Consider the following 26,211-nt stretch of genomic DNA (forward strand, 5'->3'; position numbering starts at 1 on the left):
GAATAAGGTAGAAACCAAAAGCAGCATAACGTTTGACCTTGGGGTCAGTTTACTGGGATTTCTATTCCCAGGAACACTGAAAACAGTCTTGAATGTTTTGTACTTGTCAGTAATATTTCCCATTGCAGAATTTCTTCATATCATTCGGAAATGGCCTTGTTAGACTTTGCAGGTTGATGGGCAGCAACAATTCTTCTTCTCTGAGATCACTGCGGATGTCTTTGCTCCTTGGCATTGTGTTAAAACACAGCTGAATGCTCCAGACTAACAAACTGCCAAAACTTCTGCTTTTATAGAGTTGACCAGTTAATTTGATAGTAACTCTGTTCTTTAGCAGACCCAATAAGGAACAGATTTTTTTTGTTATATCCTGATATATAAAGCCACAGACCCAGCAGCACCCACTTCCAACCTGAATGGAGCCAGAGAAACTGAAAGCACTTGTATCAAGGTGTTATTGGGTGCACAACATGATGATTTGTGACAACAGGCCACACAAAATTGCTAGTCGAGCATTTTTTTAAAATCACGTTCTCTAGCCTTTAATATTTCTTTAAAACGAAATGAAACTAATTATTGCCAATGTGTTACAGCCTGCTCTATTGGCTAATCAGTGGGCTTAAAAAACAAACAAACCCCAAACCACATTGGTTAGGACAAAGGGAAGCTGAGTTACACTTTTCAGCCCACTAGATTACAGATTATACATGACACTTCTTGAAACACAGAGGAATTGGTGAACAAAGTTTAACATGTAGCAAGTCTGAGATATTGATATCTGGCTTCCTGTCAAAATGTTAAGTCCAATGGTCACTGGTGTTTTAGCCCCATGCCGACTCTTGAGGGGGGAAAATGTGTGGGTCTCTTGGGCTTGAGTAAATGTTTGACTTTGTCTAGTAGTCACTCGTTTATACTTGTTTCCCCCCTTTTTAAGGCAGGTAGTGTAGAGTCGGTTTGTTTGAGCCCTTGTGCTTTAAGTGGCTGCCCACAGCTTTACAGGAAGTGCCACTGTTTTGTTTTTGTCCTGGCTAACTGAAACAGTGTGCTGAAAGCTGGAAAGAGCTGCAGACTGGGGTGTTAATTCTCAGTCGAGCCAGTAATAAACGTTACTGTCTGTATCTGTCTGCTGATGTAATTCTCTTTTAGTTAGCAGACTTTATTGTAGATTTGCCAAGACAGCCCTGTAATGCATAATCACACATAATTACATGTTGCTACATTGGATAGAAATAAATGAGGAAATAAAAGGCTGCAATTAGGCAATATCAGTATTCCTTCATTAGGGTTTATTGTGTTTAATGGACACCTCAGAGGGTGTAAATACTATTAATACATGGGCACATTAAAATGAAGCAGCGGGACGTCGGGGCTCTTGCGGTTATCCCAATATAAGAGAATGAAAGAGGTATACCGCTGCCTTACATAGGGTAGGTAATCTCCTAGGCCTGATAAAGCACTGACTAATGTGACGCTCTGTGAAGAGGAGCCAGGCTGAGCTGGAATCATGGCTCCTCTGACACAGGAGATGGGTGAGTTGGTGGTGTGGAATGTAACGGTGGCTTTACCTGAATACAAGGTCATAGAGCCGATGGCAGACAGCTATGCCACACACAACTATATGAATACACTGGCTATGATCATTTAAACGTTAGTTTTGACTTCCTTTATGAAAATGATGCATCACATCAAAGTATTTGTGTTTATCACAAAGAACTACAGCCCGAAGGCTCGTAGCAGAAAGAAGCCACAAATAAAACTCTGTGATGTTTCTATTTAGTTATGATTTATTAAATATGGGACAGTTTATTCATGTATCTGAAATTGCAGTCTGTGCCACAGGGCTTCATTAACCAAAGTGATCTTGTTATGCTACAGGGCTTTCTGGAATATGGCATAAAATGGTAGTAAAATCATAATTTCATTCATAAAGTTGAAGTTTCTCATTTCATTTTTGCAAATGTTAAAATGTGTAATGCTTGTGATTGTCTCTCCATGTGCTTCAGTTTGTCTTTGAAGCTTGTATTTGAACTACCTGCTGCAACACTATGTATTAAATCTGTATTTAGTGGTAGCTATAGCTTAGATGGCCTCTTTTTGGGCATGTCTTCATCATTTTCATGATATCTACTTGCATTTATTTCCCTTGTACGAGGCTACTGTTTTCCAGGCATTCTGTATTTCTAGTTGTGTCAACGAGGCAAATCAGTTTTATTCTGTTTCCTCAGTGATATTTTAAGGTCTCTTTCTTTGTCTTTGTGCTTCTGAACATGTGCAGTTTCTGTTTGATAGTGCCTCGTTGCCCACTTTATCATCTGTGGGACTGATGTTGACACAGAGGATCCTCCTTTGAGATAGGCTGTCATAAGTGAAATTAATTGTTCTAAACTTGCATCTTCCCTCTTTATTTCTTTAAATAGGCTGCCTGGGACCCTTCTTACTTACCAGTGCAGGAATAAATCACGAAAAGTAGTTGTTCTTTGGAATTATTATGTGTCACGCTTTAAAACTGTGAAATTGAGTTTAGTAGCTTTATCTCTCTTATCAGCAGATACAGGCTATTTTTGCCCTTACTAGAAACTAGCGATGGTTGCAATAAGATAATCCCCAAGACGGCAGACAAGTGTTAATATGAACACTTTATTCATTTTTTCCATAATTCACTGCTTGTGTGCATATGTTGCCCACAAGCACTCACAAATTCTCCCTTCATTTGCACACAGTTTGGCACAAAAGCTGTAAGAGTGAGGGCGATGCTTGTGCTCTCTCCAGGCATGCTTTGCCCTCTCTGGCAGTAACAAAGAGCCCTCTAATCTGACACATGAATGAAATGCTATCTGCTTCTCTCCATTATCTGTCGCATCAGCCCAATTTCAGGGTCACACCTCTTTCTTCTTGCATCACTGTATCTGAAGGTAGTCTGAAGTGGTATAGGACTGTTGACTGTCAGCATGACTGTCTGTTTATTTTATTTTCAGAATAATATTCAGTGCTCATTGTTTCCATAAATGGCCTTTTTGTTTCCCTAAACAAAAGAGGGCATTTGTGTTCATTGCACCATTTTGGCAGTCATGTCTTTTTCATAGAAATAACAGTGAAATCACCACAGTGAGTTTTCTTGAGGGTAAGCGGGATTAGCTAGTCTGGATGAGCTGTAGGTGTAAGTGGGTTTAAAAAGCCACAACTGGAATGCCTGTTTTCTCCTTCTTTATGCAGTGTCTTTATTTAGCCCTGGAGCAGGTCAGATAATGCACCCATCATGCCTCATTGTCTGCTGTTTGTTGACAAACAGGCAGATGGCCTCAGGATTTAACAGGGTTTGAAAGAGATGCGTGTCATCTGAGAGATATAATGTCTTGCATAACAAGAATTTAGAGACAGTTAAAAGCTTGAGATATAGTATTTTGGGACTTTGTAGTTACATGAAATATCTCTCAGATGTGGACTTTGTTTGTCCTGTTTTTGTTTTAAAAAGATTTAATGGGAGTGTTGATGAGAACTGGGTGGGAACAGCGTGTCGCCTGGTGTCACATCCTACTTCAGGAGTGTGGTTAGGGAAACTTGTTCCACATGACAGTTTAGTGGTTAACTACCTCTGGAGTACAGTGGGGAAAATAATTACTTTGTTCCCTGCTGAATTTCTAAGCTTGCTCACTTGCAAAGAAATGGCCAGTCTCTATTTTTTCTGATAGTTTCATTTTAATGCAGAGAGAGAAAATATCAAACAAAAGTCCAGAAAAAAAGAAAACGTATTACAGAAAAGTTATAAATTGATTTAAATGTCATTGAGTGAGTAAGTATTTGATTCTCAAGTACAACATGTACTTTCCGTGTCCGTGACCTTAATGTCCTCCTTCTTTAGCCACTCCTTTGTTGCCTTAGTGGCATGTTTCAGGTTACTGCCATGTTGGATGACCAATCCATGAGTCATCTTCAGTGTTCTGGTTGAGGGTAGGAAGTCCAAGGTTTTACAGTACATGGCCCAGCCCTTTATGTGCCTTCAAGTCTTCATGTATCGTTAAAAGAAAAACAGCCCCAAAGCATAATGGTTCCACCTCCATGCTTGACTGTAGGGATGGTGTTCTTTGGGTCAAACACGAGAGGTTGAGTTGGTGCCAAATAGCTCGATTTTTATCTGGCCACTGCACTTTTTCCCCAAGCCTTCTCTGAATTATTTAATGTTCACTGGGAAACTTAAGTTGGACCTGCACAAGTTCTTTCTTGAACGGTTGGACCTTATTGTATAGTGTGTTGCCAATGGTGTTCTTGGAGACTGTGTTTCTAAGTGCGTAAAATTTCTTCCCTTTTCAAAGATTCACACCAGCATTGTCACTTTCTCACCAAGCTTCTAGCAGATGGTCTTTTAGCCCATGTAGCTTTGTGCAGGTCTACAATCTTGTTCCTGACATCCTTTGACAGCTCTTTGGTCTCACCCATGGTGGTGGAGAAGTTGTAATGGAAGAAATTGATTCTGTGGATGCGTGTGTTTCATACACACAACTAGTTGAAGTCGGGAGTATCTGTAATTGATTCAGTGTAATCTGTCGGAGCCAAAATTCTGGTTGGGTTGTAGGGTATCAAATACTTATTTTCCTCAATGACACTAAAAGCAATATTTAATTTTAATATAATATGTTTTTCTGGATTTTTGGTTGATATTCTCTCTCTGTATTAAAATGAAACTACCAAAAAATTAGAGACTGTTCATTTCTTTGTAAGTGAGCAAACTTACAAATTCAGGCGATCACCATATATAGACTTGTAACACACAGCAGTGAATAACCAATTAGCTTTGTTGTTTATACAAGTTTTACTTCAGTGAGCACAATTCCAATTATTAGAATTACTAGATTCTGCAAGTTTATTTGTAAACTAATCAGCTTGTATGCACAATTGGCAAAGTGTGGCTAGAATACATTTTCAAGCAGGCAACACATCCAACTTAAAAGTCTTGTTGCACACACAGTAGCTTAGATGTAATCGCATGTTGTTTTTTTAATTGAAAGTTAGTTTTAAAGCTTCCAATTATTGTCAGAGAACAAACATTCCAGGAAAAACAAAAGAAAAACTTGCGTTATTCATTTGATTATTTTTGATTAATGGTTTTTGTCTTCCTGCAACTTCTGTTAAATTAATATTCTTTGAGTCTTGTCCTTTCACTCAAACCTGAGTCACTTGTACCATTCTCCATTCAAACTGTTCAGGTTTAGGTTTGCTTTTAAATGTAGAATGCTGAACATATAGTGAAAGATTAACTGGTCATAAGTTTCTCTTCATTCGTTCATTGCAGTGAATGCCTGCTTTTAAGAAACAGGGTCAGGGTAGTGTAGCCTACTACTTGGCCTACATCTCTACTTATTGTTTCGCCTGGAACTGTGCCAGCTCACAAAGGCATTTTGTCAAGATGCTAATGGTTATGATGGTGGAAACTGGGAACAGGAACTGTTGAAGACTCTCAAACACCAACAAGCTGATAATTAAACTGTGCCCAAGAGCCACAGGGGTAATTATGCTCGCTATCATTTGTATTTTCTTGCACACAGACTAATACTGTGCCATTCAGTAAATGGCTAGGGTCAGTTCATTTTTAAGTTTGATTTAATTTTTATGTAATTTTTGCCCCAAAGAGAAGTTTTAGGCCGCTTGTTTAAAGTAGAGCAGGGTGTCTGCCTCTTGAACCCAAACTGGGAGCTGGTTCCACAACTCAGGATCCTGATGACTTTGCCTGCCGGCCTAATTTGGATACTCTTGAAGTCTGCACTCTGAAAACAAAGAGCTCTACTAGGATGATATTGTACAAGTCTTTAAAGCTGTTTTCATGTATTATAGCATTACAGAGATTACCCAACGGAAAAACATGTCAGAATGTAAAATGTCTGACATAGTTTGATTGGATGTTCAGCAGTCTCTGACCGACAAACTTCCTGGTTTGTCTCTTGTCTTGTGTCCTTTCTCATGCTCACGCTACCCAGCAGCACCCTCGTTTGAACCAAATGGAGTATTTCCAGTAGTGAGGGCATGGCTGACGTGAACTATCTCCTGCTGTGTCCTACATCAGAGAGAGCACAACTTGGGACAATTCCTCTGACAGTTTTCTCAGTTCATGTGTGGAATCAGCTTAAGATATTATCAAGCTTGTTCATTAAAGTCTTTGTACATGATGAAAAGGATTTTAAATGCAATTTGTGATTTTTATTTATTTATTTTTTAGCGGAGAGCCAGTGTAGAAATGCTGGTGATCAGAGATGCAGAGTGAACACAGATTGTTTTGACATTCTAGCTGGTAACTTGCGGAGGTTATTCGGAGACTTTACCCCACATGCTTCCTGAGGCCTTTCACTCAGTTTGACGGGTACTCCTTATGTAACAAACATCTCAGTAGCTTTGAGGTATGATACATTATGATACATGGACAGACAGGATACCATTTTATTGCATTTCTCTGAATATTTCTTGCATAGTTTGAAGCTATGCTTTGGGTCATTGTCCTGCTGGAGTAATCTCAGTTCCAATCAAGTATTGTCTGCAAGGTATGTCATAGCGTTAGAGAAATGGAGAGATGGACTTCTTCAAGATTTGTCAAATTTATTTGGGACCTGTTTATGGTTGTTGTTTCTAGCTCACAGAAAAACAGTCTAAACCTGGTCTTATTCTGAAGCGGCTCCATTTGATGATGCATCTGTGACAGTTTGGAAAGACTCAGTCCTGACAGCTAAAAATGAAATGAAAGGCTGAACTGAGTTACTATGACTGTCTCAGCCTGTTAAAAAAAATGTTGGGTTTTTTTTTTTTTGTTTCCTTCCAATAACGGTGAGTAATGTGCACTTCTAGCTTATCTTTGCAGACTGGCTGAAATTCTTTATAAATGCTTTGATGCTTTAAAGTGTGAATTGAACCATGGGACTGGCCTCCTGAGTCATAGCTTTCTTTTACAGAGGGGTAACAGTATTGAGTGTTTTATGCATTGACACTGCAGGACTATCAACAATTGACTTCAGGAGATATAAAGATAAAATGGCTACTCATCATTTTTATTGGTGCCCAGCATTTAAGGTAACAATAGTGGAATCACTTGAAGGACAATTATGATAGTGGACTTCTGCTTTCTTTTAGATACTTTTGCCAATGGTATGAAGCTGGTTTGTGTAATTTCTCCAGCTCAGGTCAGCTGTTGTTAAAATAAAGAAGTTGTACATTGACCAGCTAGGAATTGCACCTACCTGAGATAATTAACTATTATATTAGGCATTGTTATGTGAAAGCATGTGCTTTTTTGAATGCTGGCACCTTGAAGTTCTAGTTAAAATGACATGTTTGAACGCTATAGCTTCTGGCCAAGCATGAACCAGTGTTCTTTTCACAGTAATGATATTGCAGTACTATTTGGTGGATAGTCAAGTTTCAGTGCTAGATGCTTAAATGGGGGAATGTTAAAACAATATGTGCTGGATACAACATAATATAGTGTGAGCAAAGATTTAAAGGGAAAGTAATTTAAATGTTAATGTGTAAATGTTCTTTCTTGCTTTTTCTCTTTCCAGTGTTTCATAGCATTGCTGTCTGCCTTTTTCTTTGTTTTTAGGCAGGTTGATTAGCATTTTAGGTAAACCTTAGATAATGTGAAAATGAACTGCCCTTGGGTGTCTGTGATAGACTTAACAATGTGGAAAATGTGGCAAACTGTTTTGTATGACACAGCATTGCATGAGAAGTTATACTTTTTATTTCTATTGAAATTGCATCGTACAGCAATAACTGTTTTTCAGTAAAGGTGTTATAAGAGATTAATACTAAACTTTTTTCCCCTGACCTTTTGTAAACTGCTGTACAAATTGCTCAAATTAATTTAGTTTTACTGCACGCTAGTATTTAGAGACATTTATCAGAAGCTATCTGAGATTAAGTTGATAAAGTGCATGTCTTAATATTTTACATGAGTAAATGCCACAAACTAGGCTGAAAACTAAGAAAGGGGAGAGAAGTGTCCCAGTGTCAGCTGCTTGAATGTTGTATTCAGACCAAGTGAGCTGTCATTCTGATTCAGAAAGGTTGTTTTTCCAAATTGGCACCTGAAGTCTGTTATGTGCAGTAGTTTTTAGAAGCACAGAACAGATGGTTTCTTGACCCACTGTGCTCTTGACACTCTTGACACTTTACAGTGTTCATAGGTTTATGGTAAAGTGCTAATATAATTAATGATATTCAGCTTCACTTCAGACAGACACATTGGTGATATATTCACTTCCTCTAATTGAAGCCGCTCTGTAACTAGAGGCGTGTTCCTCTAAAGGGCATGATTGAATGATTCTACCCTTCATAAGGGATCATCTGCTTTCCCACAGACTTTACTTATCCAGTTATTTTACTGATCATAGTATTAACGTGTAGAATACCCAGCTAAAGCTTGTGTAAACAAACTAGCGTGTTGAAATTGAGTTTTGTTGAGTTAAAGCTTACTTTACCAACGAAATTGCACCCTTGTGATTGCATACATACATGCTAACCCACATGCGTAGGTTGCTGGAGTCAAAGCGGCTGCACTAACTGAAAATTTGGAGGCGTTACATTGAAACTTGTATGAATCTGGTTATTGTACAACCCCACTTTCAAAAAGGTTTGAACAATGAGTGAAATGGGAATAAAGGTAGAATTCAAAATAAAAAATATTAAAATGGTATACATTTTGTCCATCTTAAATGTGAAGCCAGCAGCATGTTTCAGAAAGATTCAACAGGGTCTTATTTGCCAGATCAGTCAACTCTTTGAAAACACTCTAGTTTTGAAAAGGTTTTGGACTCTTATTAGACACATCACAAGCTGCTAAATAGATCTGGGTCAACTTGGTCATAATTTTCATTTCACAATTCATCAAATATTTTCACAGGGTGATAAGTCTGATCTGGAGGACGCTCCTCAAACTTTGTTCCACAAATGTTTACTTTACCGTCATGATGAAATGATTTGATTTTGGAGGAAAAGATAAGTTCTCTGTGACCTAACAAAACACGTTTTGGCCATTCAAAAGCAGAAGGAATTCAATTATACCCAAAAAGCAAAAGGTCAAGTTCACAACAGCTCTACAGTGAAAGGGAAAGTATGTCCCCTTTCAGTTCTAGGTTTTCTTAATACAACCTTTGATGAAGAACAACACATGACATATTACGCCATGTCATAATTTAGTTAAAACAAACTAAACCAAAATGCAGATGCAGCGTATGGGGGGGGTAAAAACTAAGTACACTCCATGATTCAACAGCCTGTAGAAGCACATTTATCAGCATCTGATTAATGATTTCCTGTGGAGGAATTTTCGCCCACTCTTCCTTACAGCGTTGCTTTGGTTCATTGAAGTTTGTGGGCATTTGTTGATGCACAGCTCTCTTAAAGTTCAGCCACAGCATTTTAGGGTGGTTGAGATCTTGATTTTGGGCATTGCAGCATTTTGTTTCTCTTTTTCTCTTTGATACAGCCGGCAGATATAAAACCTTTATGAAGCTATGATCACTGCATGTTCTATGTTGGAAAATAAAGTCTAAGTTTTTGATTAGTTTTCTTTATCTTCCAGGCCCTGTAGCAGGGAGTAGGATTATAAACTATTAGAAAAGGTGGAGTGCACATAGCTTCTATTGAATGACTTATTTAGGTGAAAGGCTGAGGGAGGACCATGCAGTTCACTCCCAGAACTTCTGCAAGAATTAAAGAGTAAATAATTTTGATTTTTTTTTTTCTCATTTTATTGCTGGAAAAGGAAGAGGGCAGCAATGAATATGAAGTTAGTCACCCTGCCTTTAATCCAAATCAAACAGAGTTTCCTCTGAGATGTCAGAAGAATGATGCAGTAACCCATAAACGGTGACTGTTGAGACATCGAGCGATGCCATCAAACGTCTATAGGATGATCAGAAAGGCAGCACCTGCTCTCAAACCACTGAAATAAATGTTAAAAGGTCGAGCGTATTCATGCTGGTACCGCACTGGGGTTATCAGTTTGACATCTTACATCACTTTGTTTTATTGAGCTGCACTCAAGTCATCAAGGTTCAGCAGTTAGCTTTGGAGTCCCAGAGGCAAATGTCTATACATTCAACATGCGTAGACATTTTTTTTCATCTGCTTTTGTTCTGCTTTTTTAGTGTAATTTTAATCTTTTATTTGTACAACACTTTAGTCAGCAGATGTTTTTTTTTCTTTTCTTTTGTTTTTGTTTTTTAAATGTGCTTCAAAATAAATAAATTTGAGTTGACTTGATACAAATGTAGCTCTCTTGCTTTTAAAGGCCAGGCTGCCACTTAAGATTTTTAATGTTTATCCCCACAATTCACATTTACTTTACTACTTCTCAATCGTAATACCATATATAAATACAAAGTACTCCAAAAAAGTACTGTTTTTCATACTAAGGTTTGAAAAACAGTACGCCTTTCAAAATAATTGTTCAGTTCCTATACTAAAAGAGTGCTTCTACATTGGGATGGAAATACTAAATCACACTTGGGTAATGATTTACTTGCAGGTAAATGTGCATCGTGCCATTTTCTGTGGCCTTCATGCATGGGTCTTTGTTGACTAGAATTTTATGATATGCAGAGGAAACTACAGGAAGCCGGTTAGAGTAGAGCAACTTTGTTGGGATATGCTGGAGGGTCCAGACAGTTTCCTGCCTCCCCATTTGGGATTTCCCAGATTTCAAATGCCGATAAAACCTTCCAGTAACAGTAACAGAATTTGAATTCTGTTCAAAAAGTTTTGTAAAAAAAAAAAAAAAAAGGTCAAACAGGAATGATATGGATCATATAGGCCATTCTTTGCATTTGGGATCAAGCTGCATACATATTCTTTCATATAACAAAGCAAAATGCACAATACTAGAGTTGCTGTCATTTTGACTTTGTACCAGAGTACAAATTTGTTAGGTTAGCAGGTTGGTGTCACATTTAGGAGCTTGCAATAAATAAAAAATCAATAAAAAGAACAAATACTTTTGATTAAAAAAATCAATAAAAACATAAATCAAACACTTGTTTGGTATTAGTGCTGTTCATGGATCAGAAAGTCTCTCTGCAGAGAATTTTTCATGTACAATGATACACATGCACATGAGGAAGCGATGCATTGTTTTTTGTTTTTTTTTGTCAGCTGCTACAGTGGTAATATAATGCCCATGGCTGCAATACAGTAACAGTAGTACTTTGACTTTAAGCTGGTAGGCTTAAAGTGACATGTTATGTTAACCTTCATTTTGCCACTTACAAAGGTACTGAAAAATCTAAAGTTTCCAAAGTTCCTCAATCTGCGTAGAAAAGTGCTGGAAATTTTGATTCAACTTCCTTTTGATGGCACAGTCATAAAAAACAGAGGTTTGAACAGGTTTTAAAAAAAAAACAAAAAACAAAAAAACAACTGTGATTGGAAAAGTGATTTTTTTATTTTTTTAATTCAAGGACAATAAAGTACACTCTATGACACTTATGTTTTTAGTCTGATCAATGTATAACTTCAATGACGAATTGCAAATTCGATACCAGAAATGCAGACTATGAAGTGTGGTACATTTTGGTACCTCAATGAATGTGGAAAAAATCTGTATTTTGTTTATAAGGAAACCTTTACAGCCCACCTTTTCCGTTAAAGAGATTTATTAATGGAGGCTTCTTTGTGTTTAAATTCTGATTTCACTCAATGTATCAAAATGGACTGGAATTCCTCAGTAATGACTAATGTTTGTCTCTTTCCTTCTTCACCCCTGTAGCTGCTATTTTTAACTTATTGCACGGCTACTATTCAAACTAAAACCTCAGGCGAAGCTGCTACACTTTGACTTTCTTTGTTTGATCAAATCATTCTTTCCATGTCTGCTTTTATGGAAGCCACGTCACAGTAACAGAGAACACCTATCCCCCAGAATTAGTTTTATGAAGCTCAATAACCCATTCCAAACAGAAGCCATGTAAGGATTTTTCCCCCCAAAAGTCATGTGATGTACAAGCCAGGATTTTATTGTTGTGATGTTGAACATGTATTTCTGAGGCAAAAGGAGTTCAGTTGGTCAGAGTTGTCCATGAGAACTGAGAGATCCAAACCAAGAAGTCTGATTACTAATGAGGACTATTTCCTGACAAGCCTTTTCCTTTTGTTGACAATAGCAGCCACCCTGCAACTTGAACTCGATTGCCAGATAGTGCAAGCTTTAAAGAGGGGACTTGAATAGCTCACCAGCTCATGTGATGTGTATGAGTATTTGCTTAATAGGAGAAAAGGTCAAAATCCAGCTTTTCACAGTATCACTGAAGTGCTTATATTTATCTTTCTGTGCACATGTGGAAAGGAGCTGCTACAGATCATAGTCACGCCCCTCCATGTAGGCTATTTCGAGGCAGGTAGTATATTTTGATGAGAATTCAGGGCAGTTTATCAGACCTTTTGTGGCATCTTTTAAAGGACGATGGCACAAAAAGTGTTTCATACATGAGTGTTGATGTGCTTTTTGTGGACCCACCTTTCACACACCTTACATTTCCTTACAATCTCAGCAGGTAAAATATGTAAAAGCAACATTTCATCTGCAATCTAATAAATGAGATGTATAGGTCCTAATAAGGCTTGGGTTTCCTTTTCTTGTCTTGGTTTCTGCTTCATTTATTCCTTCACAGTGTGCACATAGTTTTAGTACAAAATAAATGATGAGTGATTGTATGAAATAATCCCAAAACTCTGTAGGTTCATGTGCATTATCCATCTGCATGTTGTGTCAATGTGTTCTTAGATAAATAAATGATGCAACAAAAGAAATCATGTGTTAATCAAACTACAGCCAAGACATCATTACGCCTATTGTAGTGTAAAAATGAACGCCAGCCGTTGTTAAAAACAAAAGCTTGGCAGACTGCACTTCTGAAGATATTCTTAGAAATCCAGCTATTAAAATATCTCCCTCCTCCCTCTCCACTCTGCCTCTCATCATGTTTGTCTCATATGGTAAGGAAGGTAGCATTGTGGCTCGGGAAAACGATGCACTCAACAGTATTACATTTTGAACAACAAATTGTCATACAAGATGAATGGAGTGAGCCACTTTAAAAGGTTATGTTGCACTGTGATCATTGGACCGCCGTTTTCATGGTCATTGCATGCATAATTTTCACCACTTTGCTCTCCACTTCTGTTTTAGAAAATGCAAAGTGGCAGGCTCATGCACAAGGCAGAATATTGATTAGCTGGTATGTGAATAGTTTTTCCAATACTGAAGCTGTAATAACAACCCTTATTACAGCATGGTGAAACTAGTAAAATTCAGTGCCTTTTTACTTGGATGTGTTGTAGTATAATTATGAGTGGAAATAAATGTAAACATCCATCCATACAATTTTCTTAACCATTTATCCAATTCAGGATTGTGGGTGTGGAGGGTCTGATGTCTGACACCTGGATCATGAATGTTGAGCAGAAAAATTAGATTTTATAGAAAACTGATTTTTGCTGGGTCTTATCAATAATCTGAAATGCCACATGATAACATTCAGTGACTTTGTCAGCTGTCATCAAATTCTGGTTTTGCTTTCAAGATTCACTCACAGGCCACTTTATTAGTTTGATTTAGCCATGTAGACACGGTCAAGATGAGCTGCTGAAGTTTAAAGCAAGCATCAGAGTGACATTGAATAGGGCATGGTTGTTTGTGCCGGTGGTACTGGTGGGATTTACTCAGACAACCTTTAAGTTGTCAGACAACAGGTTGTCTAGAGAAAATATTCAGTGACAGCAGTTCTCTGGATTAAAGTTGTTGGCCATGTTGTGTCAGAGGAGAACGGTCAAACCAGGTTTCACTTCTGTCAGCTAATAACTGAGGCTACGGTTTGCATGGTCTCACCATAACTGGATAATAGAAGATTTGGGGGAAAAGCATTGCCTGGTGTGATGAGTCTTGATTTCAAATTGTTGGCTCAGAATTTTGCATAAATGACATCAATAACTAGATCATCCTGCCTTGTGTCACTGGTTCAGGCTGCTGGTGGTGGTGTAATGGTGTGGGGGATATTTTCTTGGCAACTTTGGGCCCCTATTACTAACTGAGCATTGTTTAAACACCACAGCTTGAGTGTTGTTGCTGTTCATCTATTCATCCCCAGGGTACCCATCTTCTGATGGCTGCTTCCGCCAGGATAATACACCATGTCACAAAGCTCAACTAATCTTAAACTGCTTAATTGAACATGAAAGCAAGATCACTATACTCCACAGTCTGCAGATCTGTTTTCAATAGAGCACCTTTGGCATATGGTGGAACAAGAGATTGACACCACGGATGTCCAACCGACAAATCTACAGCAGTTGTGTGATAGTATCATATCGCTATGGAGCAAAAGCACCTTGTTGAATCTGTCATGAAGCTAAAAATGCGTCCAATCCAGTACTTGCATGTCGTACCTAATAAAGTGGCTGGGTAGTGTATTCCTTCAGTTTCTATTTCTAGCTGACAGCCAGCTGGTGAATTAATATGACCACAATTTGTGTGATGAAGTGGTTACCAGCAGTTGGTTTTGACTTGGTTGCACACAAATGTTCAGACGGTTGGCTGCTTTCACTTTTTATTGAGAGAAGAGGTCATCACTCAACAGATTTTATTCATATCTAAAGTGATGGTGCATGCCATTACATTAAAGAAAAAATTAACCAGCATCTGTATTACCTTGCATAATTGTTGATTCATTTGCACTTGATGTGTCTTATTTTAGGGACACATCAGTGCACGTTTGTTTTTGGGGGGTTTTAAGCAAGCTGGAAGAGTTATAGGTCACAGGGCTTGTTAACATTAATTAAAATTTGCTGTGACCAAAATTTGTATCACAAGCCCCTTCAAAGACCTCGGCTCACTATTTCCCCTCATCTCCTCCATCAGAAGCCCATTCCGCCGTATCACTGCTAGCACTAGAGGGATTTGAGTGGGACAGATTATTTGGTTGACCTCCTTATCTGCTGGAGCTATTTCAACATCTCACATCAATATGTTTGAAATGTGAGTGTTTATCAGCAGTGAAGAGCGCCGGATTATAAGATGTTGTCATATCACGAATCATGTTTCGGGTCACTTTGATAGATGCTTTGTTTTGGGTCATGCAGAGGGGGGCTCTCATGGAAGAATAAGCTAAACTACATTTGGTTTGACAAGATAGCTTGTTAAAATAGATCCACTTAAGAGAGCTGTTGAAAAAGTAGGCCGTGTGTGGGTGTGGGTGTGTGTGTGTGGTGAAAGCGTGGTCACTCTTGACAGCCCATTTGAGTATTTTATTTATTTATTTCTTTGGATTTGATTTACATTAAAATGGATTGAAAACAATCTGGCATTTAGTGTTCTTGTAGAGGACAAATTGAACTTGGCCTTGAGTCATTTACATGTTTTTTTTTTTTTTTTTTTTCTCGGTAGTGAAGTATTGCAACACATGAGATTTAGGGACATACTTGGACTGCTAGCTGCACAGTGGAATCAATCAAATGTCATACTGATCAGGTCTCTCTCTCTAGGCTTGTCCTTAAGAGCTTATGCATCAAAACTGACAGATAATAACAAGTGATAGATGGGGCGTGCGTGTTCTGACAGTTCAAAGCTGGATTCAAGCCCTCTGACAAACTACAGAGATGCTAGATATGAGCATATAAATGTCTGGGGCTTTTTCTTTTCTGTTTTCTCTGATCTTAGCCATGCAACTCTTTTTATATTCAAACATTTTTAGTCATAGAATTTAATTGCACTTTCACAAGGGAGCGAAATAAAGGATTAACATGAGCATGGATATACTCCTGCACAGACACAATGGAGGGGCTCGTCACCCTGCAGCTATGACTTGGCAACATCACTGTTTCTGCCTATTACTTTTAGCCGGGTAATTTCCTCCCCTGTGGTACAAAATGGTCATCATTTGTTGCTTTTTCTCATCGTCAGCATCACATGGCTGCCTGTAATGATTCACAAATTCGTTTTGTTTAGCTCAGACCTCAGGCTCAGTGAAGCTTCAGCCTTCAGTCTCAGTCTCAATTTCTTGCTAACTGAATTTAAAGTGATTGTGAAAAGATTGCGAAATCAAGAACCAGTAAATGTAATGCATTTTCTGACCCATATGTATCGTCTTTATTTGCAGTAAGGGTCAGTAGGAGGTTGTGATGGGTCTCCCCTTTGGAAGATTTTTATATGCTGACTCTTCTTCCTTTTTAATCTCAATGTTTTGGTGATCTTTTTTTAAAAAATTTTTGTATTTGTTTAAGGTGATATTCTACATTTAGAAAAGTGGCATTTATGATTGAAAATTATTTTTCTACAATAGGAAAAAAATATCCATAAAGGAAACATTTATAAAACTATTAATTTTAAAACTTTGTGACTTTTACAATTCTGATTTCTGCTAATCCCTGTCTCCTTTTTTTTTTTTTTTTTTTTTTTTTGGTTGTCAGCCTTCAGTTTCATTGAAATTCATAATCATCTTGGATCTGACATACAAACACTGGTTCTGTGTAACATTTAGAACAGCTTTCCTCCGGTGTTGTTCTCCATGGAGACCAGAACAGCCTGTTTGTGCTTTGTGTTACAGCCCAGTGGCTGCTTGGCTGCTCAGCCATGATTAATTCAGGCAGGCCTCAGGGGAGTACAGCCAGGCTAGGTTACCCAGCCAGGGATCTGGTGTCTATGGTGTCTAGCTTCCAAAAGACACTGGCGATTATGGTAGCTTTTGGCTAAAAAGGAAGTTCAGGCTAGAGATGCCAACTTTTTACCTGTTCCTGAAAAAGAACAATGTAAATCATTGGTTTGAATGTTTTACGGAGTTTAAATATTGTAAACATCATAAACATTTCCCGGTAGACAAACAAGATGTGTGTTATCACACAACAAAGGCGGAAAAATGCACTTTTGTAGTCAACATCAACTCAGTAATTTTATCTGTCTACAGAATCGTTTCACTTTAATTTTAGTATTAGGACCACAAGGGGATTCCTCTTTGTCGAGGAGATGGGGGCACTTCCACACAACCACTTATGGTAATTGCTTAAGTCTTCTTGGACTTGGACACCTTTCTGATTATAGAAAGTGGAAAATCAGATTTAAAAGCAGCCCTCTTAGCTTCAAGAGTGTGCAACTGCAGTGTGGTCTCCATCCTTGTGCTTCCACTGTTGTCATCTGTTGGTCAGTTGACTCTGCTGGATAAATCAGTCGTTACTATGACAAGATGGTACATATGGGCATCCACCAAGTTAGAAGAGGTGTGCACGATTTATGATTTTTAAAAAGGAAACAGAAGAGATGCTGGTCATTTTGTCTACACTTTCTTCCATTTGTTTCAATAAGAGGAGGCTTGGTATTCATTTGAACAGATGCATAGAAGGTTTAGTTGTACTGCATTCATACTTGTAGACTGAACTCTGATTATTTATGATCTTTTAGCTGTTTGCCCGATGAAAGATGTGAATAATCCATATGTGCTAAAAATATGTTGTTACCTTTATTTTATGTCTGTCCATGGACATAGTGAGCTAAAACTATTTTGACGCTTTGAGACATTTGTGTGTAACTAATTAAAACTAAATAATAAAATTTGGTTTGTGGTGTTGATTTATAAAAAAGGATAAATGTGTGATCACTTAATGAGGTTCAGCCAAAGCGAGCTTAAGTTTAAGGCCATGGTTGTTGTTGTTTTTTCATGCAGTAACCAGTAAATGATGATGAATTGTGAGTCAGATGAGCTACTCCATCACTGATGTTCTGGTTTATGTTTTCTTTGTAAAATAATATTCATATAAATATGATATATAGTGATAAAATAACTATATTCTACAGTTTATTTGTGTGTTAAAAGTTAGAAGTGTTTTTGACAAAAGCTAAATGTGGGCATTTCATATGTTTAGATACAAATATGTTTGCATTTGCAATAGTTGGGAGTTTTGGCACAATATGTTAGTACCAAAAAATATTTTTTACATTATGTTTCATCTGAGGCTGTGTGCAAAGGGATGATAGGAAAAATGCATCGTGTATCTGATTCTGTCAAAAGGTAAAGGATATCATCCCAGGCTTAATGGTGACATAAAGAATAAATGGATTATATGTGAGGGGAGGGCAAAAGGACGATGGGAGAGCTGCGTCTCAGCGCTATTATTTATTCCACATCTTTAAAGATATTGCAGCAGCAGCAGGGGCAGCTGTGTTACCCCTCCTCCTCTATCTTCTGCTCAGATACACATTTGCAGAGTAAATCTCCCCTCTCTCATTTTAATGGGACAGTTTCTGATCCCTGCACCAAATCACACTGTTTTCACACTGAGCCAGTCTAATGGCCGTACGACAATCTTTTTGTTTTTGTCTAGTCACGCCTCCTTGATTCTAAACACGACAGCCTTCCTCGCATTATTAATTTGACATCCGTGTTGTTATTTTCTTTATCTTTTTCTATTAGGCAGGGTTCAATAATAAAAATGTCATCACAACTATTAAGACGTGACAAATCATGACATTTATGGCTCGTACATTTTTTTCCCTGGACACAAAGAACATTATTTCTTTGCAATAAGACAAGCAATCTACCTCACCACCGCCTGAATAAGCGTTAGCTGGATATCGCTGCTGAGGCTGACTAATACTGTAATTAGTTTCTTTCATGGCGAAAGGAATAGAGCTTGGGGTTATGTGTTATGTTGTGTGGAACACTGTGCATAGATGGCAGGATGTGGTTCATACGAATGCTATTGTTTCTCTTGAACTTGATCAGAACGGGAAATTAATCTCAGCCCAAGTTTGTGTCTGCCAGGCTTTGTCGGATGCTGTTAGTATTTCAGGACGACCTACAAGAACAGAAGACCTCTAAACATGCTTTTCACTCTGAGGACATAATTTGCAGTTTGCAAAGTTAAACGCAGCTATTTCTGACATTTTAAAACCCTTTAAAATGAGCTTTTGTCCAAGTTAGTTTTTAGGTTTTTTGTTTTGGGTTTTTTTTGTGCTGCAGAATGAGATGATCAGTGATGCCAAAACTGAGACTAAAACCTGCCATAAATGTAGGTACTGTTATAGTAGTAGTGTTAGGTACTGTTATAGTAGTAGTGTTAGGTACTGTTATAGTAGTAGTAGTGTTAGGTAGTGTTATCAAGCCAACTGTGTGCAGTGTTGGATAGTTCTTGGGTTGAGTTGGGTTGAAGTAAGTTAGCCCAGCTAACATTAGCTCGGGATGGTGGTGCATGAGGTGAGCCTCCTGTTCGTAGTATTCCCAGATTATTTGAATTTATTTCATAAAATGTCGTGTGTGTGTGTTGATACAGTATCACTATGATGCACAGACACACACCACAATGCTCTTAGCATTTTGGCATTTACAGAACCGAAGTTCATTAACAAACTATTTCTAGGTCAATAGTTTTTGCTCTTGAATTATTGCAGAGTCAGAAGGTTAGCTGTAGACACTACAGACTTACATAGTTTCTCTGTTGACATTTAATCCTCTGGCGTCATCTCTTATGCCTGACTAATGATCTGTTTAGGACCCACACTTAGGAATTTTTCTGTTGTCTGTTTATGAAAGAAAAGGAATGAACTCTCTCCTCCTCATCCACCCTCACTTGTTTTTCTCTCTCTCTTCCAGCTGGTCGGCGGCCAGTTTGACCTGGAGATGAACTTCATCATCCAGGAACCGGAGAGCATTGTGTGCATGGTCGAGCTGTTGGACAAGTGTGAGCCCAACTGTCAGGCTGAGATCTGGAGCATCTTCACCGCCATCCTCAAGAAGAGTGTCCGCAACCTGCAGGCGTGCAATGAAGTGGGGCTCATTCAGCTTGTGCTCCAGCGTATATCCACCATTGACAGCATGATCGCAGGTACTGAAAACAGTCCTTCATTGAAACAAGTCTTTGTTTTTCCATGAGTTTTTAAAGGTTAAAGGCAATTGGCTTGTGTAGCAGTTGCAGCATGCTATCCAGCTGCAAAGGCTGCAGATGTTTGCTTAACAAAACAATGAATCTTCCCCATCTGGAGAAGAGCTGTTTTGTTGCTAAGCCTTTACTTTGACCTCTGTAAGGAAGGAGAGCTGGCTAAGTGATAAATTCCAACTCCACATGTGAATGGACCATTACAGTTTTTTGTCCAAAATATCATAATTTCATCCTCCAGTGTTGCATACACTGGCATATTCTGCTGAGTGAGAATTCAGTTGTCCTGTGCAGCCTCCTTAAGTCAAAGTCTAATTTGTCTGATGCCCATCTGGAAATTAGTACGAATTAGTCCTGCAGTGTATGGTTCAGTGAACTTTTGCCAGCTAGAACAGCTCTGGCCTGGAGCATGTATGCAGTCAAGCAAGGGTGATATAGCCCAGTAGTAACTAGGCGGCTAAAAGTAATGATTATAATAACATTCACTTTAGTGTGAATGCAGTATTAGTTAAGTTAAAGAGATCTGCTATACCCTTTACTAAAAACCAAAATGAAACCATGTAGTACAGAATTCAACAGCAAGACTTTAATATTATGTAGAAAAAGTCCTCCCAGATGTTATTCATCTTTATGCTGGAAGAAGTGAATCATATTAAACGGTTAACTTCCGTAAAATGCACTAGTCTTATCTGTCACTAGGCTCATTATCAATAATGACTAATAAGAGACTGCACAGAAGCTGGGACTCTCCCGGAGCATCCTGTCTATTTTAGGTCCCCCATTTTTAGTTGCTCGAAACTTTCGCTGCACTGTAATTCTTACTGTAATGGTAATAATACAGTAATAATTTGGTAGTATTAATGTAATACTTCCAAAAAAGCTAGGATGCTGTGCAAAATGTACAGTAAAACGGAATGCAATGAACTGCAAATCTAATAAAACCAGATTTTATTTAGAACAGAACATGGATTGTTTAAACTCAGAAAATGTATCATGTTAAGACAAAAATGAGGTAATTTTGGATTTGATGGCAGCAACATGTCTCAAAAAAGTTGGAACAAGGTGATGTTTACCACTGTGTAGCATCCCCTTTTCTTTTAACAGTAGTTTGTAAACGTGTGGGAACTGAGGACTCTAGCTGCAGGACGTTTGGAAGAGGAATGCCTTATTCTTGTCTGATATAGGATTTAGTTCAACATCTCAGTTCAAACACTTGATAAGCTTATGTCCTATTTTGAATAACATGTGAGTTTGAGACTTGCAAATCACTGCATTTATTTATTTATTTATTACATTTTACACATTTGCTGAACTGTTTTGGAAATAAGGTTGTATTATATCTTGTCAGCCTGTTTTTTAACCTGCCATGTTTAACGCCTCTGTTTTCTGTCCTCTTTGTGTACGTGTGTCCTTGCAGACCTGCTGGTGGACATGCTGGGTGTACTTGCCAGCTACAGCATCACAGTCAAAGAGCTGAAGCTTTTCTTCAGCAAGCTGCAAGGGGAGCAAGGGCAGTGGGTGAGTCAGAGGCTCGCCACGGTGATCTGTCTTGGTTGTCAGAGCCCCGCATGAGCAATGTTCTAGCAACACCTAAACTGCTGCCATCCCACAGGCAATGCCCTCATCACACAGAAAATATAGATCACGTGAAACCAGATGACTCCTGTTCACTGGTCTTTGCACCTCTAGATTATTGATATTAGCTGCTTCTTGAGAGTACACACACACTCTAAATTTAGGTTGCTTTTTTTCACATCACGACCGTGCGAGCCAACACACTTATTATTTAGTATTTACACAGTTGGAGAAGATTTTCTACAGTAAATCCTGTCTGAGCAGCTGCACACAGGTATACCCACAATGAAATTAAGATTTATGATGCATGTACAGAAGATAAGTTGCTTCATCCAGGGAGAATCAGTAGCACAGAAGGGATGACAGATGAAGCGAGGAAGAGAAGAAGAGTAACCCATTGATCACTGACACTAATCAAGTGAAGGAAATGGGCCAAGTTGATTTTATGCCTGTAAATTTCACCTCACACTTTCCCCTGTCAAGCAGCTTTTGCTACTGCTCCATTTTTTTCCCCTTATGAATATCTGGAGCCGGATAGACCATGGGAGCTTGTGTTGTGCTAGTAAAACATGACTTTCTTTTTTCTTTTCCTTTTGTAAAAACACTCAGTCATATTTGTATTTATACAACACAGACTATATTGCCAAAAGTATTCACTCGTCTCATGCACACATGAACTTGAGTGAGGTAACATTCTTAATCCATAGGATTTAATATGATGTCGGTCCACCCTTTGCAGCTATAACAGCTTCAACTCTTCTCCGAGGGTTTTCCACGAGGTTTAAGAGGGTTTATGGGAAATTCTGACTGTTCTTTTAGAAGTGCATTTGTGATGTCAGACACTTATTTTGGACAAGAACACCAGCCTTGCAGTCCCAGCTCTTTTTTGTCCCAAAGGTGTTCTATCAGGTTGAGGTCAGGGCTCTGTGCAAGTTCTTCCACACCAAACTCGCTCATCCATGTCTTTATGGGCCTTGCTTTGTGCACTGGTGCATAGTCATCCTGGTACAGAAGGGGTCATCCCCAAACTGGGAGTATGAAATTGTCCGAAATATCTTGGTATCCTGAAGCATTAAGAGTTCCTTTCACTGGAACTAAGGGGCCAAGCCTAACTCCTGAAGAACACCCTCACAAAATAATCCCTTCCACCAAACTTTACACTTTGCACAATATAATCAGACAAGTACCGTTCTCCTTTCAACCACCAAACCCAGATTCATCCATTGGATTGCCAGACAGAGAAGGGTGATTTGTCACTCTAGAGTCCAGTGCCAGCCTACTTTACACTGCTGCATCCGACACATGACACTTTGCATTGCTCTTGATGATGTAAGGTTTGGATTCAGCTGCTCGCCCATGGAAACCCATTCCATGAAGCTCTCTGCAGGCTGTTCTTGAGCTCATCTGAAGGCCACATGAAATTTGGAGGTCAGTAGTGATTGACTCTGCAAAAAGTTGTCAACATCTGCACCTCAGCATCTGCTGACCCCACTCAGTGATTTTATGTGGCCTGCCACTTTGTGGCTGAGTTCCTGGGATTGTAACACCTGAATTCAATGATTTGGATGGGTGAGTGAATGCTCTTAGCGAATGCTCTTAGCGATATAGTGTATTTTAAATAGGCGTACTTTGCCGTGCACAGGGTTTAGGAAATGTGAGGAAATCTCTCAGGATGTCAGTCTTTGAGTTAGATTTAGAACAAGCAGAATGAGCCTGCATGTGTGAAGAGCAGGTTTAAAACCAGGGTGTGCATATTTGTGTGTGTATGCTTGTTTGAACTTTGATACTATATCAGCTGCCTTAAGTAACACCCATGTGTCTGTGTTTTCTCCTCAGCCTCGTCACGCAGTGAAGCTTTTGTCAGTGTTAAAGTACATGGCTCACAGGAGCGGCCCCGACTCCTTCTTCAGCTTTCCAGGAAAAAATGCAGCTGTGAGTATATAATGCCACAACTGTAAACACAATACAGTTGGGACAAAGATGTAATGTTTGTAGTTTTGCCCGTGTGCACTATCAGTGGCTTTTATATGAAACACTAAATTAATGATTAAAGATGTGAAATCATGGACCTAACTGAGTTTAGTGGTAACCACAGAAACAAGAGAAAAAAACAAGAAAAGCCTCCAAGGAGGAATATAATGCATGAGAAGTGTTCAAGTGGAATTTAGGAACAATGACTTCACTCTAAAATTTGTGAAAAATCTTTTGTTCCCACCACCATTGAGAAATATTTTACACCAGTGTCGGGATGAAATCAAGGACGTCTGATCTTTGCTTTTTCACCTGTTTTCCATTAAGCCAACTGTTCAGTCTTGTGTGTAATTTTTCTCTTATTGACTGCATTACACATGCTTTTTATTTTTCATACTACTTATATTTTTTTATATTATATATTTTCTGATCTGCTATTAAGCGTCAGGCCCCTCCCAGGGCTCCAAAGCTAGTTCATTCCTGCTGAATGTTGTGAAGTGTGTAGTAATGTTGGAGTATAATCTCATGCAGTTTGATGCTTGTACCATGCTTTCTGATGTTTGCATGAAACACATTAATGAAGCAAAGGTCATGCATAGTGAGCTTTGAAATATTCAAATATGGTTTGTAACTTGGCTGCACATTAGTTTAGTGGAAGTCTCCCCCTCCTCGTTTTGCCGTTCGTATCATGGAAAGGCAGGCTGCACAGTGCCTTATTTGTCTCTGCTTAACATCTTTTAGTAGGTTTTGAGTTCAAAAATGACACATCATAACACACCCTTGGTGCATATTACAGGATTATCGATTGTGACAGCTACAGAAAAATTAACAGACTTGAAAAAAGAAAAACGAAATCATGAACTGAATCTACAGTCAGTTATCTGCCTAATTATTATAATCTACTTTGGCTGTGAGTGGCACTCTCCAGCTTTAGTTTCCATTGCACTGAAACTTTACAAAAGCATTGTTTATAAAAGCATTGCTTTTTGCATCCTTACCACATACATGAAAAATTGCATTGCTGTTTTTTTCCCCCTCTTCCTGCCACAAGATATTTTGTGGCACGTCAATGCGATCACCTTGGGAGTCTTTTTTCTCTCATATTTGAATATGTCACAGTTGTTCTTCGATTGATAATCGCTACTAAACTTTGGAGCTAAATGCCTTATAATCAGTGTTTTTAAATACATGGACGCAGGCTAAAGGGCAAATGGAGCATTAAAGCATGAAGCTGAATGAACCTTTCATTACGTCTAATGCACATAGACGTGTTTAAATCTGTTCCTCTGTACTTCATTAGTCTACTCACACCTTTAACATACTGCATGTTTGTGTGTGGTTTCCTGCTTGTGTGTGTAACCCTCTGCTGAGATGATGACACATGTACAGATGCAGCACGCTGCCTTGTGAGCTGTGGTTTCATTTTTTTCTTTTTCACCTAAATGCTGCTATTACGTGTCTGTGCTTGCTACTGTGTGCTGTGTACAGTGCACATACCTCTGCTAATGAAACATAAGACAGGAATGTGATTCAGAGTAAATGTTTTCCAGCTTTTCCTCACTTTTGTTTTGTTTTTGTGGGGTTTCAGACTGACCTACTGCACTACCGAACAGTGTTAGTTAATATTTGAAGGCTCATTTCATTCCACAGTTGGCTGGGATCCTACATCACAGTGTCTGATGCTTTTTGTTTTTTCTTCTGTTTGTGTTCCCATAACAGGCAATAGCTCTGCCCCCCATAGCAAAATGGCCATATCAGAATGGGTTTACATTCCACACGTGGATCCGCATGGATCCACTCAACAACATCAATGTAGACAAAGACAAGCCTTACCTGTACTGGTAGGTACACAAGAATTTTCAAAACATTAAGGAGCGAACATAAACCTTTGCTCTTTGCCATTTAAATGTTAATTTTGTTTGAACGTGGCACAAATGGAATGCAGGAGTGCCAACTTCGCCTTTAGGACATAGTTTAGACACAAAGAAAACTGCACGAAAGGTGAGCGTGTCAATTTTCCCACCAAGATGATTTATTTTGAAACCCACTCCCTCCAGCCTCAAAGGTTGTTTTTTTCCCCCTGTGTCTTCATACTTTGTTTAATCTCTGAGGAACAAGTAAAACAAACGCTCTGAACATTTTATTTTCAACCGACATTCATTTCTGCCAAAATCTCATTTATTCAGCAGGGGTCTGCTTAAGCCGCTGTGAAAATGGTAAGCAAACCGGGCAGCCAACGAGCTGTTTGAGAGAATCCTTAATAAAAACTCCCCCCTTCAGTCTGGTGCCCTTTTAACAAGAGAGATATTCACTAAATCACATGCAGGGGCCCCATCTCTCTGGGACACTGAGACGGATGGGAAGACTTAGTGAGGTTCAGAAATGATTGTTTTTTTATGCTTTAAAAATTCCCTTGAAAAGGTTTTTTTATTAATGTTTTTAACTGTAATTCACACTCCCACTAAAAGGTACAGTAGTTAGTATGAAACTGTGCAGCATCATTTCCAAAGTAAAGTTACATGTTTGTATTTCCCCTTCATTTTGTTTCAGTTTCCGTACCAGCAAAGGCATGGGTTACTCGGCACACTTTGTGGGCGGCTGTTTGATAGTGACCTCATTAAAATCGAAGGGGAAAGGATTCCAGCACTGTGTAAAGTATGACTTCAAACCGCAGAAGGTACGAAAGGAAAGAAAACGAAGCGGAATACAGGGTTTTGTAACCAAATATTCAAACACATGAAAAGGCAAATCCTTGTAAATAGATCACAG

General features: G+C 38.7%; 1 protein-coding gene across 9 annotated transcripts in view; it reads left to right on the plus strand.

The window, feature by feature from the left end:
- The window catches only part of lrba (LPS-responsive vesicle trafficking, beach and anchor containing), a 174,712-nt gene that overhangs the window by 4,662 nt on the left and 143,839 nt on the right, over positions 1–26,211 (plus strand). For all 9 annotated transcript variants that reach the window (XM_019360054.2, XM_019360055.2, XM_005469852.4 and 6 more), the window contains exons 2-6: positions 19,614–19,845; positions 21,314–21,414; positions 23,308–23,403; positions 25,162–25,283; positions 25,993–26,119. In XM_019360054.2, the coding sequence (XP_019215599.1) occupies positions 19,614–19,845; positions 21,314–21,414; positions 23,308–23,403; positions 25,162–25,283; positions 25,993–26,119 (678 nt within the window). The remainder of the gene's footprint in view (positions 1–19,613; positions 19,846–21,313; positions 21,415–23,307; positions 23,404–25,161; positions 25,284–25,992; positions 26,120–26,211) is intronic.

Source organism: Oreochromis niloticus, linkage group LG6 (genome assembly GCF_001858045.2).
Source record: "Oreochromis niloticus isolate F11D_XX linkage group LG6, O_niloticus_UMD_NMBU, whole genome shotgun sequence".
Lineage (NCBI taxonomy): Eukaryota > Metazoa > Chordata > Actinopteri > Cichliformes > Cichlidae > Oreochromis > Oreochromis niloticus.